The sequence below is a fragment of the Xiphophorus maculatus genome, chromosome 22 (genome assembly GCF_002775205.1).
Source record: "Xiphophorus maculatus strain JP 163 A chromosome 22, X_maculatus-5.0-male, whole genome shotgun sequence".
NCBI classification, from domain to species: domain Eukaryota; kingdom Metazoa; phylum Chordata; class Actinopteri; order Cyprinodontiformes; family Poeciliidae; genus Xiphophorus; species Xiphophorus maculatus.
In genome coordinates this window covers 1,110,810-1,135,782 of record NC_036464.1, presented here as the reverse complement: position 1 = coordinate 1,135,782, position 24,973 = coordinate 1,110,810, and the positions used below count along the sequence as shown (strand labels likewise).

The following is a 24,973-nucleotide window of genomic DNA, read 5'->3' as shown; positions in this document are numbered from 1 at the left end:
TTCAAGAACATCGGCACTTCTTCCTGTTAAAATGAAATTAAATAAATAAATAAATTTCTACCACAACCTGGTGAAGGATGAAAAAAAACTTTACTTTTACCCCAAATTCAGTTAATACACCGTCTTCAGGTCCACGGGCCTCACTTAGCATTTAAGTGTTAAAGTACATAAGAGGTAATTTAGAAAACCACAGAAGAAGAATGGGTTGTTTATAACGGCTGCAGATAAAAGCCTCGTCTCTTCAGAGAGACTATCTAAGCTAAACTTACAAAAGAATGAACCACAAAATGCAAATCTACTCCAGAACGGCTGAAAAAGAAAAGCAACAAAGGTATTCCAGTGGACTAGTCAAAGTCCAGACCTTAACTTCTTCATAGTGCTCCAATAATATCTTAAGACAGCTGTGCAAAACAGAAGAGAAAGAATTGAGGCCAAAGTCTTGATAAACTCAAACAGGAACGGTTATTGGTGGGGTGTACTTACTTTCCCGTCATTGAAATAACCTTTTTTCTGCACCTCTCCTCTTTAACTTCAAAAGATAACACAAAGGAAACAACCAGAGTTGAGGACGGATCCCTCTGTGGCCTGGAAACCCTCCGGCGTTGTGTTTCACAACAAGCAGAGAAGAGAACAACAAGTGAAGGATTTTGATGCATGAGGCCAAACAGAAAAAAAGAAACCTTTCTCACATCCAGCCCACCAATTTTTAGTTTCCAGCGTCCTGCTGTTCAGAATTTACTGGAGCTGTTTAAGGATCCATGCTGTGGTGGAGAACAGAAAGCGGCTCGACTTTATCCTGTCGAAATAACAGGAAGTGTCTGCAGCAGCATGTCTGGATGACAGCGTATGCTAATCAAAGCTTCCACATAGTTTTCAGCATCACAGATGTGTGTTGCTCTGTGCTCTAATGCGCCCTCATACATGTGATCCCAGATGCCGGCTTTCTGAACAGTTAGACAGATGGTTCATCTTTTTCATCTTTCCTCAACCTTCTGTTGATTTTATAACCTTCCCATAATCAAAATTCATGAATTTTTCAATCTTTTGTTGCCTCTGGCTCTCAACCTCTGACATGTTCTGCAACAACATCAAAATGGATGTTTTTGTTACTTTACAGACATCTAATTTATTTAATAGTTAAAAACATATCTTTTTAGAATTGGTTGTACTCAGAAAGGCCTTTATGTCTGCAAGACATTTATTGCTGCATCTTATGTCTGAAGCTGGCTGGATTTCTGCTTCCGTTTGTTGACCACTCCAAGCATTACTCCACATGATGCTCTATTTTAAAAGACAGAGGCTGACTGATTGCTGTAAATGAATAATGCATTTCATCACCTCCTGTAATATGAACGCATTTCATCTCAGCGCTCTCCCAGCGCATTGTCCGGGCCGGGGCAGAAGCCTAATTACATGGTTTCAGCTCTGGGAGAGGCCGACCTAATCTCTGATGGGCCTTTCCAACAGATGTGTCCAATTAATGGCCTCTCTTTGATGGAGTTTAGATGCCTTCTTCTCTGGGAATTTGGTTTCAAAGTGAAAGACTCTGCCTCGTTTCTGACGAGCAGACTCCATATCCTCTCTTAATCACAGCTTTCTTCTGCCCACAAATCCAGTTTTGAAAAACTTATAGCAGAAACCAGATATTCAGCGTCTCACCACTCTAAAGTTTTGAGTTTTCGGTTAGTAAGGACTACCTATTTTTTGCTAGATGCCAAAATAAGAACAGATAGAGCTTTTTTAATAACTTAAATTATGGCTGGGACACCAAGGCGATCATTTTGATTAATTAATTACATAGATATTAATGGATTAAAATGTTTAAAACACAATTAATTGCATTGCTTTTCTACATCCGTATGGAACCTTTGTATTTACATTTTTCTGGCACACCGTAAATCTGACACACAAACAAAATTAGAAAAAAACAGCATAGGACGAGCATTTGGGGTTAATTTTTGTTTCAAAATTTGATCTGATGCGACGCTGGATAAGTTTACCGTTGAGTGCGCAGAAGACGAACGTAGACGTCAAACAGCAGCACTCAGTTTACGGCAGTAATAGTGGACGGTGCCATCTATGGATCGATTTTAATCGACAGCATCGTCACAAGATCATAAGACGAAGGAAGCAAATATACAAAAACTAGAGGGAAAAAGCTGATGTAGAGAAGTCTGTTTAGAGGTCTAGTCAAAGCAGGAGTGATGGGATTTGGATGTGAGGCGTTTCATTGACGGACCTCTTTCATGATTATAATTTTCAGCCAGTGTTTATGTCCTGATTTACTGCGTCTGGCTCCTGCTGGTGCAGAATTTTGATACGTCTCACATCAATGATGTAAAAGTCCAATATAATGCAGACGGACTGCAGACGTTTGAAAACAATTGGATACATATTTGATTTAGTTCCACATAAAAGGGATGTGAAAAGACAGGAATTGGGTCGTTCTAACTTCAGTAAACAAAAGTTGGAAACGTGCAAAAGACGTGGATTAGGGTCACATCTGTCTACATCAAATACAACCTGTGTGACAACAGGAAGTTGGAGATAAAAGACCTTAAAAAGCTAATTCAAGAACAGGTGAGAAACAAAGTCAGCTGTTGTTCCTTGAAATGGTAACAAAATGTTCCCTAAAGCTTTGGGAGTTAATTGACCCTCAGTGAGATCCGTCCGTCCGTCCGTCCGTCCGTCCGTCCGTCCGTCCGTCCGTCCGTCCGTCCATCCATCCATCCATCCATCGTCTTCCTCTTTTTCAGGATTGGCTCATGGGACCATCGGGTTCAGGAGGGAACCGTAGAAATCCCTCTCCCACCAACATCCACACCGGAAAAATGAAGTCTGCTTTACTAACAGACAATGACAAAAGAAATAACCAGATTTAATGTCTGGTTTCAACTGTAAAATAAATGTCCTAATCTGCAGCTTGTTAATGACCAGGGCAGGGACAGCAGGACCATTACCCCTCAGCGGGCGAGCTGCATGGGAAATTAGGCATTATGCTGGCAATATGAATGAAAACAGAGATAATATCACAGCAAATCTCTTTGGGAAAAGGATAAGAGGGAAAACAGGCACGTCCTGCGCAGCATGGATGAATGGATTTGTTTTGATTGAAGCTCTTACAGTAAAAAGAGGCAGAGGAGTGAGGATCTTAACAGCTCTGTGGCCCCCAGCTGTTCTGAAAGGAGCCTGTCGCGTAGCGTACCACGCACTCAGGCTTATTTACCTGGATCCCGCTGTCTGTCTGACGGACACGTCTCGCTGCTGGAGATGCACAGCCGTCCGGTTGTCTGGCAACCTCTGAATCAAAGAGTTTCACAGCGTGGTCTGGACATGGCAGAGGGGGCGACACAAAGAGCGCAGAGAGACAGAAACACAACACCTGCACCCGTTTACCACAGCCTGCCCACGGCTGCTCATAACCCCAACTTAAATTATTCATTTTCATTTTGATCTGCCGGTCGATCGGCCACGACAAGCCGCATTCATTACTCCACGAGCCGATATTGAAAACGAAGGCAGGAAGAATGTGAAGCAACTGTGTCGAAATCCTTGAACTAAATTGGAATCAGCAGCGCTGCAGCCTCCTGTCTGGCCTTTATTAGCGAACTCAGAAATCCAGAGGCGACTCAGGACAATCAGTATTCTCACCAGTAACATCTTCCTGTTTATACTGTGATGCCTCTAGCAGCTGGAAATGAAGCTTCTCATCCTCTTGACAGCTCATTAAATATTTACCTGCAGCTTTCACACAAACACATCCCATCCCAGGACTTCAGAACCGGGGGAAATGTATATGCCAGAGGAGGGGGATTTGTTCGGATTTGTCCCGTTTAACAGGAACTGTGGGATATCTGGCAGATAAAGGTTCAATCAGTCCATCTCAGTAACGAGTCGTGATTCAAATAAAAGCAGAAACATTTTTATTCATTTGTAAGACCGTCAATACAAAACACCACCGACATGGACTATAAAAAGTTACTATTTGAGCATTTACAGAGCACAGATTGGCATTTGTTTCAAACATGAACACCAATACGAAGAGAAATACAAAAAAGCACTTTCAAATCAAAGCACATTTGAACATCCAGAAAAGATGAAAGAAAAGCAGAAACAGTCGAGTCCTTTTGAATTATCCCTCTGGTTTCGTTTCACTGCAGCGCTGCTTCGCCAAAGTATTCACACCTTTGATTTTCGTTTCACGTTTTTCATGTTACAAACTTCAATGTGTTTACTGGAATTTTTGTGATGGACCAAGAAAGCAAAACAAAATAGTACATGGGGGTAGAGTGGGAGGAAAATGAAACATGCATGTCAAAACAGTGACAGGTGAGACAGCTCACGACTCTGAGCTTTCTCTCTACCACATTTACGCACATACAGGATGAATTTCTGACATACTTTTTCTTGGCAAATTGGCCGGAAAGCATTTGTCTTTCAACAGCTATTCAATTGGATTTAGGTCTGGACTTTGATTAGACCATTTTAAAACAGGTGGACTCTTCTCTGATCCAGTGATTTCTATAGATTGGTGGTAGTGGATTTAATTGGGCCACAGAGGAAATTGGGGTTGGATACAAATGCAGGGTTCCTATTATAAATGACTTTGTTTTAGTCCATCACTTAAAATTCCAGTTTCACATTTCACTGTCTGACTGTTCAGGGGTGTGAATACCTTAGCAGTTCTCAGTATTGATTTTGAACTTGGTCGTCTTACACAGCAAACATTTGGCCACCTTTGGTTATAAAAAGATGGTCTGGCCTGCACTTTGGTGGTAGAGAGATTGGTGTCTGAAGTGATGTCAAGATAGAAAGGAAGGAGTTCTGCTGGGACGGCTCAGAACTGAAGTTAGGCCATGTGTCAAGACTGGTGTCAGGAGTGGAGTTGGACTGGTGCAAGGACATTTGTTGGGACAGGTCAGACCTGAAGTTGGGCCATGTGTCTAGGTGTCAAGAGCGGTGTTGGATGAGTTCCAGGTGTTGTTACTGGTCTTGGGACTAATATTGGGACTGGTATTAAGATTAGTGTTGGAAGGTTGTAGAGACTGGTGTTTGGACTGGTATTGGGTCTGGTGTTTGGACTGGCATTGGTCTGGTGTTTGGACTGGCATTGGTCTGGTGTTTGGACTGGTATTGGGTCTGGTGTTTGGACTGGCATTGGTCTGGTGTTTGGACTGGTATTGGGTCTGGTGTTTGGACTGGCATTGGTCTGGTGTTTGGACTGGCATTGGTCTGGTGTTTGGACTGGTATTGGGTCTGGTGTTTGGACTGGCATTGGTCTGGTGTTTGGACTGGTATTGGGTCTGGTGTTTGGACTGGCATTGGTCTGGTGTTTGGACTGGCATTGGTCTGGTGTTTGGACTGGTATTGGGTCTGGTAATAGGCCTGGAGTTTGAGGTGGTGTTGGGTCTGATATCAAGACTGGTGTAGGTATTTCTGCCGGGACTAGTGGTCGGAGCAGTCAGGACCGAAGTTGGAACATTTGTCAAGATTGTGTCAAGAGTGGTGTTGGACGGGTCTGGGCCTAGTGTGGAGACTTCTGCTGGTGTTGGAACAGGTTCAGCCAGTTAGGACTGAAGTTGGGCCTGGTTCTAGGATTGCTATCTAGACTGTTATGAGGACTGGTGTGAGGACTGGTAAGGACTGGTGTTGGAATGGATGTTGGGCAGATTTTGGGAAAGGTCTGAACTGGTTTCTGGTGTGGTGTTTGGGGTGGGGTATGGACTAGCTTCAGGACAGATTGAGTCAGGCGCCGTTATGAGCACCGGACTGGTGTTGGGTCAGGTCACGATGACACCACATGTTCAGACATTGAGGTTTTTCACCTCTAGAGACAGCTGTGTGTGTGTGAGCGTGTGTTCTGTACATTCCTTTGTTGTTGTTGACCTCTGGTCCAGTACATTGCTTATTAAAATACAGAAATTATAAAAAATATCTTTTCACTAGTTCAGCATGACCTTATATTTTGAATATATTCAGAAATAATTTAATACATAGATAAATAGATAATCTGTGTGAAGATTAGAAACTTTCATAAAAGCATTTTCAGTCGTTGGGGAGTGGCTGCTGTATAAATGCTGAATTGTTGGAGCGCCGCTGTCTGACCCTGATCATCAGTGGACTGGGTGAGAGTCCGAGAGTGTGCATGTGGTTCGGCGAGAGTGTTGCCTCCTCCGCCCCTCCTCACCTGTGCCAGTCTTTAGCTTTGTTAGCACTCGTTTTTACTGCAGGTGGCCTGCCGCTCGATCTGCCACGTGCCCTCCTCATACGTGCAGTAGCAGATTGTGCAGTCATCAATCTTCACCTCTCGCCCAGCTGGTATCACCTCTGTGTCCGCATAGCAGTTGGGCCCTGTGGGTGGTACAGAGAAACAGAGAAACTAGTGAAAAAGGAATAGCTTTTGAATTGTGCTTGAAAATGAAATCTCCAATGGACTCAGCTTTTTTTTCATCTGTTTCTTTTGTGTTGCTGGCACCGTGTCACATTATCGAGGTCAGACTCTCAATCAGGACACTGAAAATGCATGAATATCCTGAGCTCCTGTGGTTTAATATGCAGCAGGAAGTGAGCTGGGGTTAAAGTAAATGAGCATAAATGTAATGAGTTGTGAGCTAACATGTTTTTACTTAAGCTCTGCATATGAAAATGGAAAAATACTTCTACTTTCAGGTGCTGGAGTCACTTTATAGGTTCTCCGTCTGTGCTTTCAGCTTTACGACCAACCAAGGACACAGTCCAATGTTTGAAAAAGAGGCGTAAGGACAGATGACACAATTTAAAGCCACTCTCTTTGTGTCACTTGAAGGATGCCAATCAGTTTGAAATCCTGCCAGCTCAAAGAATTTCATCAGCCTTGAAGCAGGTGAAGTGTGACATAAAAGCATCCTGTAAATTGTAACTTTCGGGTGAAAGAATCTGTTTCTGTTACTTCTTTTCATTCTGTAAACCAGCCAAAGCACATTAAAGGATCAGGAAATCTGACTTGCCATTAACACAGTGAATATTTCACTTTATTTTTACTCCATTCTCTTCAGTAATGCAGAAATCTCATTTTTATGTTGGGCTTTTAATTATTTGAAAAGTTAATAAAAGAACAGATGGGTCACGACTATACAGAGAGACTGAAATATATGCATATATGCATATGCATATGTGCATATGTGTACTCCCAGTGGTGTTTGGGTAAAAGTCTCTTAGCAAGTTTTATTTTCAACAGATACACCCATTTTGTGCAACATACCAATACCACTGCTAAAAGCCCCACAGCCTGCAGCTATCACCACCATGAATGACAACTGTTACTGTTTTCCTATTCTCTGTAGAATTCCTCACCTTCACTTCAGTAAATATTTATGTTATTCACCTAATGGCTGCTGGAAATGGCACCATGGCACCAAATTGACCTGCAAGGTCCAGGAGTTCTAGACAATGGACAGGTCTCAGTCTTAAGTCTCGTTTGATGATAAAACTATTTCAGTCGAACCTAAATGACTTGATTTTAGAGCATTTTTCTTGGCTGCCACTCATTCGTTCCAAGTCTATTAAAACCTGCTTCACTGTGGACAATGCTGGTTTCCCAACACATTAATATTCATGGTAGGCTTGAGCTTCAGTAGATCCTGGGTTGCTCGTAAACATTTAAAGAATTAAGGTGATAGTCCAGTAGGTTGTTCCAGTTTCACACTAACCCAACGCAGATCGAGGTTTGTAACCAGACCAGAGTTCACTTTTCTGGTCCGCATCAGAGTTTGATTACACGTTCACATTCTTAGTTGTTTAGAAATGGCCCCAAAAGACTTTTATAAATCTTAAATCTCCACAGAGTGCCTTGGATTTTCTCATTGCTCTGAATACGACCCAGTTCAGTTTTGTCAGACAAATCTTTTTCTGCTGCCAGTTGCACTCAAACATGGACACCGAACAGGAGTAAACATTCTTTAATGGCAACATTTTGCATGTATGTCTGTGACGTGCAGTGAGGTTCATAACTGGTGAGGCACTGACTTAATCTCTGCCTCACCTGACCGCACGTCACTGGTCTGCTTATAGTTGAACCTGTTCATACAGGGTTGACCACATATGGATGAATGAAAATCCATTCCTGCCAGCCTTTCCTCGTTAAATCACTAAAGCTTGTTGATTAATCCACTCAGGAAAAGCGAGTCTTCAAATAAATCATTAATAACCTCAAATTAACATTCATTGCCATGCAGGCGACGAGTGTTTGTAAACTAACTGGAAGCAAATGTCTGAACCAAAGAGTCTTTGAATGCGGCTGTTTGGTAAAAAAAAAATGTGACCCTCGCATTTATAAACAGAGAGCAATATTCCATGCACAATATTACTTAGCATATGTGTGAGCAGAACTTTTAAATAACATGCAGCCTTTTCTGATCACTTTAACATCCAGTGGGTAATAAACAAATAACATGAGTTTCTTTATATCACAGTGAAACAGCAAATGTCGCCTCTGCTGCACGCTCTGTGAATTCAGTGCAGAACAGGTTATTGGTAAAAAGATAAAAATATTTCTGAGGAGAAGAAGCCAGAGAAACACTCTGTGTTTTCTGACGGACGTAGAGGCTATTCAAGAAGACATTTTATGAGAAAGAAGATTTCTGTTTGACAGCATGTATTTAGGTTTCTCATGCCTCTACCAGATGATATGCTCCGGAAAATACAAACTTACATCAGCCACATTTTAAACAATCACACTGACAGAGATTTGTATTTAGAGAGGACACAAGAAATGAGCCTGCAGAGACAAAGAGGAGCCTTCATGTTCAGTTTGCTCCAATTCGTAGCTAAACTAGTCACAAATTAAAGTTGATTAGCAATTGTAGAAAATATCAGGCAGTTCTCTTTTGGGAACACATAACTTGCTAATTGCTCTAAGTTTTCTAACCGTTTCCTACGTAACAAGAGAGTGTGAATTTCTTTTCACAATGTAAAGCTCAGAGGAGTCCATTCTGCTTCCACAGAAAGCATTAAAGACATTGTTATGCCTTTTGTTGGAAGAGCCAATCATTTTAAATTCAGCAGATTTACAAACTTCTCTTTGGAATAGATTCATCTTCAGTAAAATAATCTTGTTATAAAAAAGTTCGGCTTCTTTCTGTTCAGTTTCACATATCAGAATATGAAAATCACCTTGTGAAACAGCGAGTTATTAAAAGAAAAGTTAATCTAGATAATTAAATAATCTTCCATAGGTGTGAAAAAACTGACTAAAAGCAATAGTTGGGACATTTTGCTACTCTGGAGCATACAGCTCTGTGCTCACACAACACTAAAGTGTAGAGACATCAGCAAGGACTTAAGAGAAGCAATTGCTGCCAGTCGCCAGCGATTTCAAAACTATTCATCCAGCCATTATCTACACCTGCTTATCCTTGCAGGTTCTCTGGGGGGCTGGCGCTTATCGCTTGCAGTCATTTGGCAGGAGGCGAGGGACGCCCTGGACAGGCCTGCAGTCCATCACAGGGCAACACAGAGACGCAAGACAGGCAAGCATACACACTCACACCTGAGGACAGTTCAGAGAGACCAATTAACCAAACAGTCTGGCTTTCAGGGTGTTTTCACACCTGATAGTCTGATAGACTCTGTTCTATTGGGAACCAAAGCTGCAACACTTGTTCCATTTTCAGCTGCTGTGGTTCTCTTTCTCTCTGCTCTGAGTCCAACCAACCAAACACCTTCCCTTTGAAAAACCTATTTCCCTCCTTGCCTGCAGGGGCACTGCACCAAGAACCACTGAAGGAAATGACATGAAAACCTCTGAAGACACTGAGCGCAACTTCCTTCTTCACAAAACGGAAACAAAAATGAAGTGTCAGATTTTATTGCTTGTAGGATTTCTGTTTTGCCTTTGGCAACAGACCACGAGCCATTTCCCCTGCTAGAGCCAGACTAGAGCCTTTGTCTTGATTGTATTTACCCAGAATGCCCTGCGCTGTAGTCCGCTTCCTATTTTTGGAGTGATTTCCAGTCCACTTGGCGTTCACATGTGTAGTCAAGCAGCATCAGAGTTCACTTCAGCCAAACAAAGATTGCGGGCGAACCAGAGTTTAGGTCAGAGTTTGATTGCACATTCACACCTTCGCAAACAAACCGGACTTTCTAGGAAAACAAATTTGACTTCAATTAAAACGGACTAAACAGAGCTGGTATGAATGCACTGTTAGCCTGTATATGGGAGGAAACCAGAGAAACTGGATAGAACCCACACACGCACGCACAGACATGCAAACTCCATGCAGTAAAACACCAGCAGTACTGCCATCTGTACCACTGTGCAATCTGATTACAAAACTATTTAAAGTTAAATGTGAGGCGAAGTGTCTGACAAATCATTTTCCAAGCAGAAAACATTCTAAAAGCTTCCTGTTTTCGTACATATGGAGTGTAAACACAAAGCCATTAGCAGTGGCCTTTAAAGCAAATCATTCTATGAGGAGAAACATGATCTATGGGTGAAAACTTCAACACAGGTTCACTCCAAGATCAGACTGTGGAATGTTGCTAGAAATTGCAAAAAATCCAGAAATCTCTCAGCCTCTACAGCCTGCAGCTACAGTTCAATTTAATGACAAAACCTATTAGGAAGAGAAAGCAGGAGAAAACCTCTCTCTGAAATGAATATGGCAGTTTGACTTATGTTTGACTTCTAGGTAAAAGTAGAGATGTTTGGCCACAACGCGCTGCCTGGAGAAAAACAAGCACAGTATATCAGCACAAAGTCTGGATAACAAGAAGCACAGAGGGCGACAGCTGATTATCCAGACTTGTGCAGACTCAGGACTTCGGCACCTTGCAGTCAGAAAGTCAACCATTAACTCTTAATGCTGTGGTTGAGGCCAAGCCGAGCTGAGCAGAAACCTCGGTGAGCTGACGCAACCATGTTGTGAGAGACTGATGATGCTGTGTTTAGTTTCTCACTCACAGCTTTTCCATTTTGGCTTCATCTTTGTTTGAGAAACAACAACAGTGTGGGCCGGGTGCTGGAGCGCATCCCAGCCATCACTGGGCGAGAGGTTGACTCTGCTGAAATAGATTTCTATCAAATCCATCATTAATATGTCGATATGGGCTGGAAAATAAGACAATATGAACCCAGACACATATTTTTGATTTCCAGAAACATCCCACTCTAGATCAGAGACATGAGTCTAATTATTAGTATCTTCAGTTGCTGTATTAGTTTTACTTTCAGACGTCAGATCTCTTGCTGAGTTCTGTGATGTTTTTTCATAAAATTCAAGCTATCCATCAAAAATGAGGCTACATGCAACAGGCTGGATGCGCTGCCCTGTTTTATTTATTTGTTCCAGTGGAAAATGGGCTCTCACATGTGAGCGTTCATCGATTGCTTCCCATAATAGTGTCCCAGTTAGAGGAATATGACAGGAGGAACAGTGGAAACATCAGATCCAAGGTCTGGGAGCTGCTGGAGTCGGCGCACGTTTCACACAGCAGCTGGTTTTTCTGCTAACCGATGCTGAGCACGTCTAACATGCAGGAATCTTTCCACTGGGGTCCCCTTACAGACAAAATTTATCACGTTTCCCTACCTCTCTTAATTAATCATCCCTCGGCCTTGAATCTGCCTAAAATAGATTTTCCATTGGCCTTCATTACCATGCCCTTCAAACTGCTGAATGACCATTCACGGTTTATGCAGCGAAGCGTATTTACAGGCGAAGTCTGAGATCCCGGCAGGGGAAGAGATTCATCTGGGATTTACAGAGATTACGCTGAATTCTCAAGGACCATTTATCCCGTCCTCTTTCTGGGATTCAAACGTTTAACTCCAGCATTTTTTTTACAGACTGCCGGCTCTGGCTTTGGTTGTGGGATTGCACATTACAGGTTTTCAATTACTCATTGTTCCACAGCCGTAAAGCACATATCTTGCTGAGGGCGGATTCTATCCTCCAATGACCTAAAGGTTGGAAAGCGCATAAGAAAAAGTCAAATTAAGGAGTGTTGCGCAGCGCTTTAATAAAGTTCTGAAGTGGAGCCCAGGGGACTGTTTTTTCCTTTTCCTATATTGCAGGAAATTGGCTCTTGCTAATTGAAGTTTTGATGTTAAGAAGCTGCTGCTAAGAACAGAGCTCAGTATGTGGCCAAGACAAATGCAAAACAACAAAACTATGACTGGAGCAAAGCCTTTTGAGCTGTTTTTGCCCCTTTACAACTGAAAATACGATGGATCTTATTGGGATTTCATCACAGACAGCAGAGCATTGTTAAGTCAAAGGGAAATGATGCAAATTTTTGTGTAACTAAAACAGTTTTACATCCAGTTTCCTGAATGAACACTTTGTAAAACCATCTTTTTCTTTAGAATTACAGCTGTGAGTCTCCATAACTAAAGATGAAAAAGATTCCCAACTGGAGTGTGGTCTTTGACTGGACCACTCTGACACAGGACGACCCTTTGGTCTATTGATCCTATTGTGTTTTGTTTAGTCACTGCTGAACAATATGTGTGATTAATCCTGAAACAAAATCAAGAAGCGATCTGATACAAAGACCATCTGGTGAACACAGAGCAGCAACGTGATTAAAACAAGGCAGAGACAAAGAGAGGCTTAATCACCCCAACAGGAAGAAGTTAACATGCTCCACTGATTCCTCTCAGCATTTCTTTCCATAACCAATCACTGGATTTTTGTTGTATAAAGCGTGAGTGCATTGTCTGATTGCTGCTTTCTCTTTGGAAAATGTGTTTGCCTTAGTGCAGCGAGTGGACAGGAAGGAAGTCCTTAAGCAACCAAATCCTGAATCCCTCAACAGAGAGAAGAAGTTTTCCAGTTTTTAGTTTGATCAACTCAACAACTCTGGCCAACTTCCCTTTCTCTGCTGAAGAAAATCTCAGTGTGAGGACGGCAGAAACACCTGAAGTTCTGAGAAACCAACGAGTTTCAGCTGCTGGCCTTCATCAAGATCATTACAAAAAATCAGTTTGCCATCAAACAGATGGAAAATACTAAAGCTAAAATCCTTTAATACTCGAGACCCCCTCTAAAAATGAAAAACTGCCTATTTTAACGCTTGAAATACCAAATGCACCTTAATATGCATTAATATGAACAGTGGAAACCGTCTTATAACTAGCGCAGAAGCTAACATCTACAGTTATATATACAGTCTTATATCTGCTCTTTGGGTTCAGCCAATCAGAACCAGAGAAAATAAACAACATTCCTGGATTGGCAGCTTTCCAGACGTCAGTCAGTAACATTTCATCAAGTTATCTCAGTTCCCAAGCTGCATTTTCATTGGAATATTTTAAATATGCTCTACGAACACAAGCTGGTGTGACCACTAAATACATCTAAGTTGGTTTATGTATTTTTCAGTGATGTTTTAATTAATTCTATATATGCATATGCTGTTTGTTGTTGGTTTCTTGGTTTTGTTTTCTCTCTTTCTGCAGGCCTAGAGGCAGATTTCTGGGCTGTTGACTTGTGTTCCTTCTTTCTCTTGTCTATTCACGTCTCTTTCCCTTTAAACCTTTTCTCCACTGTCTTTTCTCCTTTCTTTTCCATCTCCATGTCCATTAAAATTGACATAAACTTAAAGAAATTTCTAATAAAGTTTCAAGTACATCAAGTTGAGCATCATAGCAAAATCCATAAATACTGAGCCACCTGAGTGGGGCTGAACTGTAAACCAGGACTAACAGATCTCTGTCCCTTCTTCATGCACATTGGAAGCAGATGAAGTTGTTTCCCACAGCATGATTCTACCACCACCGAGCTCTGAGACGCTGAAAGCTCAGATTATTGTTCTATAACTTAACTTTCATCGTTCTCTCTGACCTTTCTGCTGGGTTCCTTGGTCTTCAGGAAGCTGTTTGTTCTCTGATTTTCTCTAACAAACCTCTGAAAGCCTCACAGAACATCTGGATTCGTAATAAATTTAAACTGTTCAGGTGAACTAATGAGGGGATGTATAAACAAATATAGTTGGATTACGCTGGATTTTATTTAGGGGTACTGGAGTAAAAGGCACCGTTCCACTTTCTAAAATGATTCTTTCTGTGAAATAGAAAGAAAAGCATGTATAATTTCCCAACTACTTCACAATAAATTGCTAATTCTTGTTCCATAAAACACATTCTAGCGCACGCAAACACACACAAAACAGTATTTTCTGAAGCTGCTAAATTGGAACAAAAATGTCTTTTTTGTATGACAGACAGTCTGTGAGGTTTGTAGATTTTTGTAAACTAAATGCGCCTTGTTCAGAGCCAGAGGCTTGGAAGAAAAGTGCTAATAAATCATCTATTATCTCTGGAGTCGGCCAGCAAAATATCAACACAGCGTGAATTGCTTTCGCAGAACAGGTATGGCATAACAATGGCTATTTCCCTTAGAGTAACAGGGTCTTCAGCCACTCTTGTTGTATAATTAAAGTGCTGATAAATGGGGAGTCTTCCAGCTGCAGCCGGAGCATTTCATTGGCCGACACAAGGCGCGCACCGGCCACATCAATCAGCCTGAGCAGTCTGCCGCAGGCCGTCAAAACGCCAGCCCCGACGCATTTATAAGTCTTCAAATGAACGCGAGCGCGGCTTATCTGAATAACAACTTATCCAGTGGACAGGCCGGCTGTCGCTACTGATTCATCATCATTAACTGGGTTTGGCACAAGAAAAGATGCTCAGGTCAAGGATGTGTTAGGAGAGAGAAAAAATAATCTTGTAATTCTGCAGGATAAACACAAAGTTCATTCCAGAACTTTGTCTGGCTGCAGGACTCATTTATGTTCATTAATGCAAGGATCTGACATCACTGTGCTTACTCTGTCAACCTGTTATTCTGCTGCTCCTTTCACGCCCACCTTTATGTCATCGCTTCATTAATATGAGATCGTCCATCTCTACATGGCGCTCTGTAGTTCTGCAGGAAAATACATTCACAAGTGCAGAATCTTTTCAGCAACACCTGAGGAGGCTGAGACCAGCGGGCAGTGTGTGTGTGTGTGTGTGTGTGTGTGTTGGCGTGTGTGCGTGTGTGTGTGTGTGTGTGTGTGTGTGTGTGTGTGTGTGTGTGTGTGTGTGAGTGTGTGTGTGTGTGTGTGTGCGTGTGTGGGGGTGTACGACCCAACCTGTCGCTACAAAGTGTTAGAAAGGAGTAAAGACAGCCGTGGCTCCCACCTGATCCTTTAAATCATGCAGATCTGCTTTAGCAGGTATAAATGAGCAGACAGCACTCAATGTAATGGATTTCTTGTGTACATTTGCAAAATAAATGCTGAATTAAAATGCTTTGCACAGACAGGAAGTGGAGGAATTTGCAATAAAGTAATTTCCCCAGAGGACGCTCTGTGCCGTACGTCGACTGTAAGGTTTTCTGGAGGTGCCACCTCATGCGTTTGTTTGCATATGTTATGAGTTATGGTGTCTGTGATGATATTTGAAGCTGAACTCATGCACTGCGCTCAAATAAAGCCACCGTTCGGAGACACAGCAGCAGGGACGCCACAGCAGGGCTGTCCCTGCAAGAGACCGTCCTTCACACTCACTTACCAAACGCCACAGCTAAAAATGTTCTAAAAAGCCTGAAAATAAATTCCTCTTCTGAAGCAGTGGTTTAATCCCAGACTATAAAAATTTGAACACTTGAATTTATTCAGTGAGAAAAATATTAAGAATTTTTTTTTAATCCCTGGTAGAACAATTACTGCCACCCTGTTAATATTCGTTCAATCGCCTTTTCACCAGTTTGAAAGCATTTCTCCTGGAAAGCAGGTTTAGCTCCAAAACATTTCTCAAGGTTGGAGCGTAGAGAGAGACAGATCTTTGACTATTCCTCACTGTGCAATTTGAGTCCAGACTCCTCTCTTGTGCTCAGATGTTTTTGTCTCAGGACTGAGATTTAAATGGGAGATGGTTGATTTTGTGTCTGGAGAGCCATTTCTGTCTTAAAAGCGTCTGTCTAGTAAAGTGGAGCTCGGTATTCAGCTCATAGCCATAAGTGAACTGCTAAATCTGAAAATACTCTAAAAAAAAGCTTAAAAGTGCCTATTTTAATAGTTCAGGCACAAAATATACCTGAATATACATTAATACACAAACTGGAAACCGTCTTAGCACAACAAAAGAAGCTAACATCTATGGTCTGTCTTATTTCCACTCTGCAGTGTTCAGCCAATCAGCACCAAGAAAAATAAGTGGAGCTCCTGGATTGGCTGTTTTGAAAACATCAGCCAATTCAATTTCAAGTAGCAGTGAGAGATATTTCACCTTTCCAAGCTGCATTTTCTTTCAAATATTTTTATGTTCTACAGAAGATTTCCTGCGACTATTTTGGAGTTTTGTCCCAGAAACAATCAGTGAATATTTGAATCCACCATTAAGCCGTGGCTCACTGGGACCATCACTCTGCTGAAGGACCTAATTTAAGGTTTCTGACGAAGGCCACCAGATTTTTAATCAACACTTCCTGATATCACAGAGCTTATTATACACAACTCAAAGCTTTTGAAAGAGAAATGGGTCAAAAGCATCACATTTAACTTTACACTGTGGATGAAATGCTTCTAAATATTTATTTACTCTGTTAGCTAAGCTCAGTCTTAAGGTTCTGGTTGATTTGACAGAAGTGTTTTTAGAGACTTTTGCTCTTACTTCTGATATCGCGTTTTGTTGTTTTTATTGTTGTCTTTTGTTCTTTCCATATTTTGAATGTTTATTGATTTTTATCTGTACAGCTCTTTGTCACAGCTACTGTTGTTTTAAAGTGCTTTATAAATAAAATGATCATAGTTTATATTTGTGATTGCAGAACAGAAACCTCTTTTTTCTATCTGCTCTCTAACGTTAAAGCTTGTTTGGACATTTTATTCAACCTCTCTCTCTTCTTTAACAGGTCATTGATTTAAAGGAACTCAATGTTTCGGCAGTTTTGCAGTTTTCTAGAAGTTTGTTTCAGATTAGTGAAGTTTAAAACCTGAATATATTTTCTCCATGTTTGGTTCTGGTTCTGGGGATGCAGAATCAGAACCAGAAGACCTGAGAGACCTGGAAGGTTGATACACGTTTTAAAAACACATCAGTAGTTTGATATTTTACAATTGGATACATGTCTGATTTATTACCACATGGAAGTGGCACAAATTAGATATTTTTATGGGGTGAAAAGGTCAGACTTGGGTTGTTCAGACCGCCATGAACTTAACCAAACTCAATGCGACATCTTTGATTTGACATGTGATATCTCTCTGTGTGATTTTTAATTTTTTTTGGTGAATTGAAAAGGCGCTAAAACTAAAGGTTGGGTAATTCCAATGCTCTCAGCATGAAATTATGTAAACAAAGGCAAAAGAGAGAGAAGATTTTATGGTTTTTTAATTATGTTTTACAAGAGGTACCAATATGCCTGATCTTAAAAGTCAGAAACTTTACAGTAGATGTGTTTTTTTTAAGATCTTCTTTCTTGTATATTTTAATCTTGTCTTTCTTCTGTACTTTGAAGTCACATTAGTGCTATCATTCAAACGAAAATTGTGAAAAATAACATTTAACAAGCAGACCAAAGCTTGGAGCCATTCACTGAGCCCTGCAGGAATATAATGGTAAAGACATAATGTGAATATTACCTTCATTAGTGTGACCCTTCGCTGCTGTAATCAAAATTTCAATGTCCAGGGAGAGAAAATGGCCTTTCAATCACACAAGAGTAGCAGTCTAATGAAAGGATGACATAAAAAGGAGAAAAATAGAAAAAAGCTCCCTGCATTCTCTTAAAATGACCCAGATTTTCTGGAAGAAAATTAAATCAACACACAATTCAATTATAGAAGTTAATTTAGGTATAACAGACAGCTTTTCTTTCCTTTTGTTTAAACCTGACATTATTTGTGTTGTTTAGCAATTAAAAACATTAAATGCAGGTTAAAATATGCAACTGATTCAAGATAATATTTTTATACTTAAAATAATATTTTTTTTTATCTGATCAAATCTATTTTTAATACTATGCATTATTTTTTTATGTTGTGAATTTCACTTTACTGTACAGCCTCTAATTTCTTATTTTTAAGTCACTTGCTTCTGCTTGCTTGTAATTTGCTTTTGATACACCTGGATTTTCACAATGCAAGACAACAAAGTGTATCTATTCTATTCTATTCTATTCTATTCTATTCTATTCTATTCTATTCTATTCTATTCTATTCTATTCTATTCTGAAGCATTTAGGCTTTCTGTTCTCCTCCATCTCTGTTGCGGTCCATGCAGGTGAAAAGTCATGCGGAGAGCTGAGGGTTCACCGTTAGATTAGCCAGATTCGCCCACATGTAGCTCAAAGCAAATTCATCACGCTCATCTTTTGATCTCTGCATGTTAATGTTATAAAAAGTGGTCCACCTACAAATATTATATTGTAGTTTCTCAGAGTGTAAAGACATTTGAATCACTGAAACGCTGAGTTGAACTGAAAACGATAGTTCATGCAAAATGCTCCAATTTTTTATTTATCTTTAATTTACACACATGCTAGCTGAAAACCTGGATATTCTGCTGAAGTTGGTGTTTACTATAAGAACTACATCCTGCTTCAACTAAACCTTTTAAAAGTACATCTTGTCATTTATAATCCAGGATTTTGATGAATAAAAACATTTTTTTCTCTTCAACAATCTGATCTGGATTTAAACAGTTTATTTAGTTATGTAGCAACTAATATTTTGGAAATCAATTACAGTTTGGTTCTGATTTCATCCAGTATTTTCCTCTTACACTTTAGACTCACCGGCCACTTAATTAGGTACACCTTGAATTACCTAGGCTGTTGCTTTTGGGTTTAGTGGGAGAGATCTAACAAGGTGTCAGAAAAGTTCCTCGGATATTTTGCTGGATAAAATCTGTGGATTTGTCGGCTGCACCTCCATGATCTTAACCTCCAGCTACATCACATGTAGCTGCTCTGCTGGATTGAGATATGGAGACTCTGAAAGTTTCTGGAGAACACGGAGTTAAAGGAATACTGATTTCCCCGTTTGTTAACCATTTCGTATCCAACCTAGATGTATACTATGAAAACTTTAGATCAAATCTTCATTTCTTAGTGAAACCAAAGCTTTATTCTTATTTTTCTGCCAACATCCAGTCTTGAAGCTGCTGGCCACAGTCCAGGTAGGACGCATGTCCTATTTCCTGGGTGGAAGTGGAGCTGCTTTCAGTCCAGGTCTTATAAACCCTCAAACTCTAACTGTTTTTTTTTCCTCCATTTCCTGATAAACCAGCAGGAAAACTGGTGATCTGGCAATCCATTAAAGAGAAAAATCACATCAAGAAACATTTAAATATGTGCCCTTTTTTTCTTTATAGCTTCAGTCTGTTTAACTACTTATTCCCATCTCTGTCTTGGATGTTATTTCTGACATAGAGCCAACAGCCAGACGACTAAAATGATTAAAATCAGTGTTAATCAGGTTGATCAATAACTAGCTGTTTTTTATTTCTTCAGTTTGTGGTCAAAATAATCCAATGTAAAATGTGCAGCATTAGCATAAAGAGACATTTCAGAGCCACATAAAATGCCAGAAAAGTAACTGTAGACTAACTTCTAGATTCATACGATGATTTATGTATGATAACTATCTTATCGTAAAGCTGCTACATTAACATGAATTAAACATGAACTTATTATGTGGAGAAAAGACAGACTTGGACAATCCCTCATTGATTTCCAAATATAAATTATTTTTGAGACAAAACTGATTAAAGAAATGAGAATTGTTGCTCCCTGTCTGCCTCAGAGCGATGATGCTGGTCAGAACTGGAGCAGAAATTGCAACGGCGGCAAGAATAGAGTGTTTTCAGTTGGGTTTTGTCAACAGTAAAATTAAATAAAAGCCTTGAAAAGCTTTTAAATTCCGAGATAGGTTGCAGGTTTTGGTGTCCACGTTGCTGAATCTAATTAATTCTCATTAATGGATAACTTACTGTAAAATTCTTTACTGAAATTAACTTAAACACTGAAATTTGAGCAGAAGACTTTGCAATTATTGTTTTAGTTTTTGGTAGACATAAAGCAAGATGAAACTATTCAGTGTAATATTTTGTGTTTTTTCAGTGTTTTATAAAATGCATCACAAAGCCCTATGAATTAATGGCTCCATGGTTTATCTGATGAGACTGTAAAATGTGACTGTGAAATGCAAAAGGCATTAAAAAGAGCAGAATGTAATTTTAAAAAAGAGGAGTTGTTAAGAAGCAGATTTGTCAGGTCGATCATCGTGGCTAAATAACGACACGTTTAATCCTTCCAGTTTTGTTGTTTGTCTCTTGTTTCCACACCATTTACAGCCAGAAGGCCCAGTCATTTAAATAAAACTGCTGTCATCATAATTTGGCCAGACCATAGCTAAACTTAGCAACAGTAACTAAGGGCTATGAAGCATATTTTTAAATTCCCTGACAGAAACTTAACTCATTTCGCCAACTGTGTGATGAGAATATGATGAAGAATCCTCTAAATGAATACCCAGACACATTTCACATCTATATACACAATTTCTATTTGACATGTGCGTTTTAATGTGTTTCTTTATTAAATAAAACCTGCCAAATCTTAAAAGGCGGTCCATCAATCGTCCCTCTCCTCATTTACACGAGCCTCGGTTCCTGTTGGCAGCGGCTCGTGCCGCTCCGTCTGAAGTGATTTTGGCTCCAGTTCAGACTGTTTATCACGTCCCTTCTAGATTAGTGTTGACCCTAATGTCTGAGTCTCCAAGAGCACCATTTGTTTCCTCATCCGTTGCCAAGGCGATGCCCTGCGAGAGCAAAGGACGAGAAGTATGGCTTTGCAGCAGAGGTGCAGACAACAGAGACTTCTTTAGCATTGATTTTCCTTCCCTGAGCATTCCTCAAAAGCACATGCAACGCTTCCAAGTCTTCACCTACGTCAAAAACAACTCGTCCATTACAGCTGCATCAGGAGGGGAAGGAAAAAAGAAACTTCAATACGCACAGGCCCCGCTTTTTCCTTCTTCACTCTCGCTACATAGTAGGTCTGTGCAGGAATCAATATTGTTAAATGAAACTTTATGGCAGTGAGTGAGTGATGGTTGCAAACTTTTAGAGGGTATGAAACCATTTAATTGCAATGTGTTCCAGTGCTTGAAGATAATGAGTAAAAAATGATGAGAACCTGCCTCCATTCACAGCTGTTCTTTGATATTCATGAACAACTGTCTGGGGTGGATGTTAGCGATACCTCTTACTTTCATCTTCCTCCCCCGGCTCTTCCCAGAGTGTCTCCTCGCATGCAAGTAATACATCTGAGGCAGGGCACACCGACATAAGCATTGATTTTGCATGCCTGAAAAGGCCAAGATAATGCCCGTGCATAATTGATGAGCTTATCAAGCATTCAAATACTTCATTGAGATTTATATCAACAGTGTGAAAAATGGTAACGAGTAATGGCACAAATCTAGATGGATTACTTGCTAGGCGTATTTTTTTTCTCTCCAAATTAACTTTTTTCTGTGCTTTTTCAGTCCACAAGTCCCTCTTTGGTGCCACTGCACATCTGGAAGACTATTTAATTACTTTCTATTAGCAAGCTGGGCTTTGATGTGACACACTGGAGGCTTCGGAGATCCTCGGAGGTCTCAACATCTGCCTGCGTCCAAACAACATCTGCAGACAAGGCAAACACCACAACCTAAAGCGACCTCCAATAACTGGATCGTGAGTATTTCATCACTTCTGCACGGCTCATGCTGAATGCTGTGCGATCAGAGATGGAGGCTGACAGTCAGTGGCCCTCGACGTTTAAATCTGAGATGTCTGGGAGAGAAGCAGCATGAATTAAAAACAGGATTGATGTGGATTGGAGTCGAGGGCTGGTGTCATTTAGACTGATGTCTCATTCACTTCATTGGGTGGAAGCTAATTATTTCATCTTTTAACTGTTCACCTTATGGTGCAGACTCTTGTGTTAAATAGAATGCAAATGTAAACTTGTGGCAATTAAGTCTTTCCTTTTCTTTGTTTTTTTTTTTTTCCAGGATGTGGAAGAAAAACGTCACCAGTGGGAGGCTGAGGGTGGAGGACTGGAGGAGAAAAGGGACCAGTTGGCAGTTTCCCTGCAGCCGTTTGTCTGCGAGAGTGAGATTTATTATCTCACTCTCGAAACATGGATCAGACATGAACATTCCCAACTGACAAAATTACTCCATGAGCAAATGAATAACTCAACCTGAGGATCACAAAACAATGACTTCTGGATCTCTGCAAGCTATGCGTACATCAGGGAGGTCATACTGAATAATATGGAGGAGAAACCAGACAAAAATCGCATCCATGGGAAACTTCAAGGGTCAAAACCAGTGAAACGGTACATTTTATACTGATGGGACTGGAAGGGGACATTTTTGGGGAGACGTACATCATAGAATAAATGTAAAATGAACTTTGCAGAGAACTGATTCATTGACAGGACTTGTGATAATTTGGGTTTTTCCAGGAGAAAAACACAATTACAGTTATGCCACCAGGAAAATAATCAAAATCAAACCAGCAGATCTGCCTCTGAGTGACTCACAAAACACAAAATGAAGGTTTTGGAGTGGTCTAATCAAAGTCTGGATATAAATTGGGTTGAGATAGCATCACATGGCATTAAACAAACTATTAATGCTTGAAACCCCATCAGTGTAGTTTAATTAAACTAATTCCGCAAAGAATGGGCCAAAATTTCTCCACACAATCACCACCATTCATGGCAAACACTTAGCTGCTCTAAAACTGGAACAATCAGTTAACAAGAGAATTTCTTCTCACAAAGGACCAGATTTATTTGGATAGACTTTTTCTCCCTTGTGAATGAAATAAACATTTAAAACTACTTTTTGTATTTGCTCCAGCTATCAATGTCTGACACTGAAATTTGTTTGATCTGAAAGGCTTAGGTGTGATGAAAAAAAAGCAAAAACAGAAGAAATTTTTACGAGGGTAAAAGTTTTTCACATTGCTTTACTAACACACACACACGGCCACCCCAACACACACACACCCCTACACACACACTGAGGAAGGTGAGCAGCAAAGCACAAACTGACCCTTGCAAAGATTGTCTAGTTGATTGAGGTGAGTGTTTACACCTCCTGGTTACAGCATGATAAGCCTGCCGAGCGTTTCTGTGAAATCACAGCCAAAGATATTTTCTGTCTGGTACAAAGTTGCGAAAAAACACACTGATGCGTATTCTCACATCATATCCTAATCAACACTTTAAGCGTTGGTACTGACAACTGCAAATAATGTGAAAACACCAGCAAGAGACTGAATTAATATGAAGAAACACTAAATGACTGGAGTAATCCTAAAAATACATTTAAAAAATCTCACCTGCTGCTGATTTTAAAAAAACATGGCAGATTTACTAAATCACAAATGAGTCATTAAAGCTGCCAGAGGCTCTTTCTGCTTTTTCTCTTTCTGCGTTTCTGAAGATTAGACTTAAAACACAGAGGTTTGAAGAGGCTGCACAACAGTGCACAAAACCATTTTTATTTGTTTTAGTTGAATACGTGAAGGAAATGAAATAAAATTGGAAAAGGAAATAACCTGAACATAAAACATTTCGTTTCCAGGCAGAAACTAAATAACAGAAAAATGCACAAACAGCACATCTCTCAGCAACTCATTTTATAAAGAAATATAACTGAAAAACATATTTAAACAGATTCTAATCCTGATATCTGCAGTTAAGCCTGTCTTCTCCAACATGTCACACTGTAGCATGCCTTTATATTTGCTTTTGCAATACTTAGCTGAATGAGGAAGTGGAACGTTTACCGACATTTTTATTAGTTCTATTTACAAGTCTCATAAAAGATTGGCAGTAAATGATAATTAACGTTTATATTTACACTCCTGTTAGCTGCAGAGCTGCAATGCAGATGGTGGAGAGGGAGAGGGAACCGGCAGGGTTGGGCCAGCAGGGTCCAGCACCCAATAAATTCACCAACTAGCCAGACAGACTCATATGGTTTCTTATTCTATTAAACCAATCAGTCAATTAATAAAGTTCATTGGTACAGCACATTTCAGCAACCAGGCAATTCTTTACGTCATAAAAACACAAAAATTAATAGTCATAAAAACATCATACAGTTGCCAATTTGACAAACCAGAAACAATTAAAATTTTTATTTGTATTAGTTCACATTTAGCTTTAACATTTGTTATTTTATTTGTCCGTATCATGAAACTATTTAAACTCTGTTCTGGTTTTTGTGTGCCATCCTGCTGAAAACCTTCTGCAGTCGTCTCTGGGCAACACACGCTTCAGATTTAACCAGTATTCAAAAGTTGATAGCAAATTTGTGTCAAAGTGACCTGCAACAAATCAAGAAACTTTTTGTGGTTTTATGAGATTCTGATCTGAAAGCACAAGCCATTCTTACTCGTCCTGCTGAAGGCGCTTCTGCATTCCTCTCTCCTGACCCAAAACGCTCACAAGAGTCCCAGTCCTCACACCAGACCCTCTCAGCTGCAGTCAGTCAATATTTATAAAACGTTCTGAAAAGTTGCTACATCCAGTAAAAATATTCAAGAACTAACAGCATGTTGGAGCAGCTCTACATTAGTTCCCATTTGTTCTTTTTCTAGACTTTTATTTTTAAAATCTTTAGTTGAGTCGTTGCTTCTTTTTTTTTCTTTTTTACAATTATTTCCTATAGTTTTAGTTTCTGTGCAGCTGGAAGCTTTATTTATTTTCTACTTTTAGAAAAATAGAGGGATTCAGGTGTGAGTAAATATGAGCAGTTAGATCTTTGTTTTTACACTAAAAATATAAATAATAAAAATCATTTGCTAAATAAATACAATAAAGTTTATTTTCTTTTATGAGTCTGTCTACAGACTTAGCTGGACTTCCATAATAGGTTTTGGAAAAATACACAGGAAAGATTCTGTTACTTTGACTTTGATGATACTTTA

The 24,973-nt window shown here is 40.0% G+C and overlaps 1 protein-coding gene across 2 annotated transcripts in view; it reads right to left on the bottom strand.

The window, feature by feature from the left end:
• Nucleotides 1-2,811: 2,811 nt before the first annotated feature.
• The window catches only part of vwc2 (von Willebrand factor C domain containing 2), a 49,923-nt gene continuing 27,761 nt past the window's right edge, over nucleotides 2,812-24,973 (bottom strand). Inside the window, exons 4-5 of one of the 2 annotated variants that reach the window (XM_005795275.3) lie at nucleotides 6,188-6,351; nucleotides 2,812-2,846 (exon numbers count right to left, since the gene is read on the bottom strand). In XM_005795275.3, the coding sequence (XP_005795332.2) occupies nucleotides 6,209-6,351 (143 nt within the window). In that variant the 3' untranslated portion in view covers nucleotides 2,812-2,846; nucleotides 6,188-6,208. Of the gene's footprint in view, nucleotides 2,847-3,915; nucleotides 6,352-24,973 lie in introns of those variants that run through there. The other variant, XM_023328015.1, reaches the window with a different exon arrangement.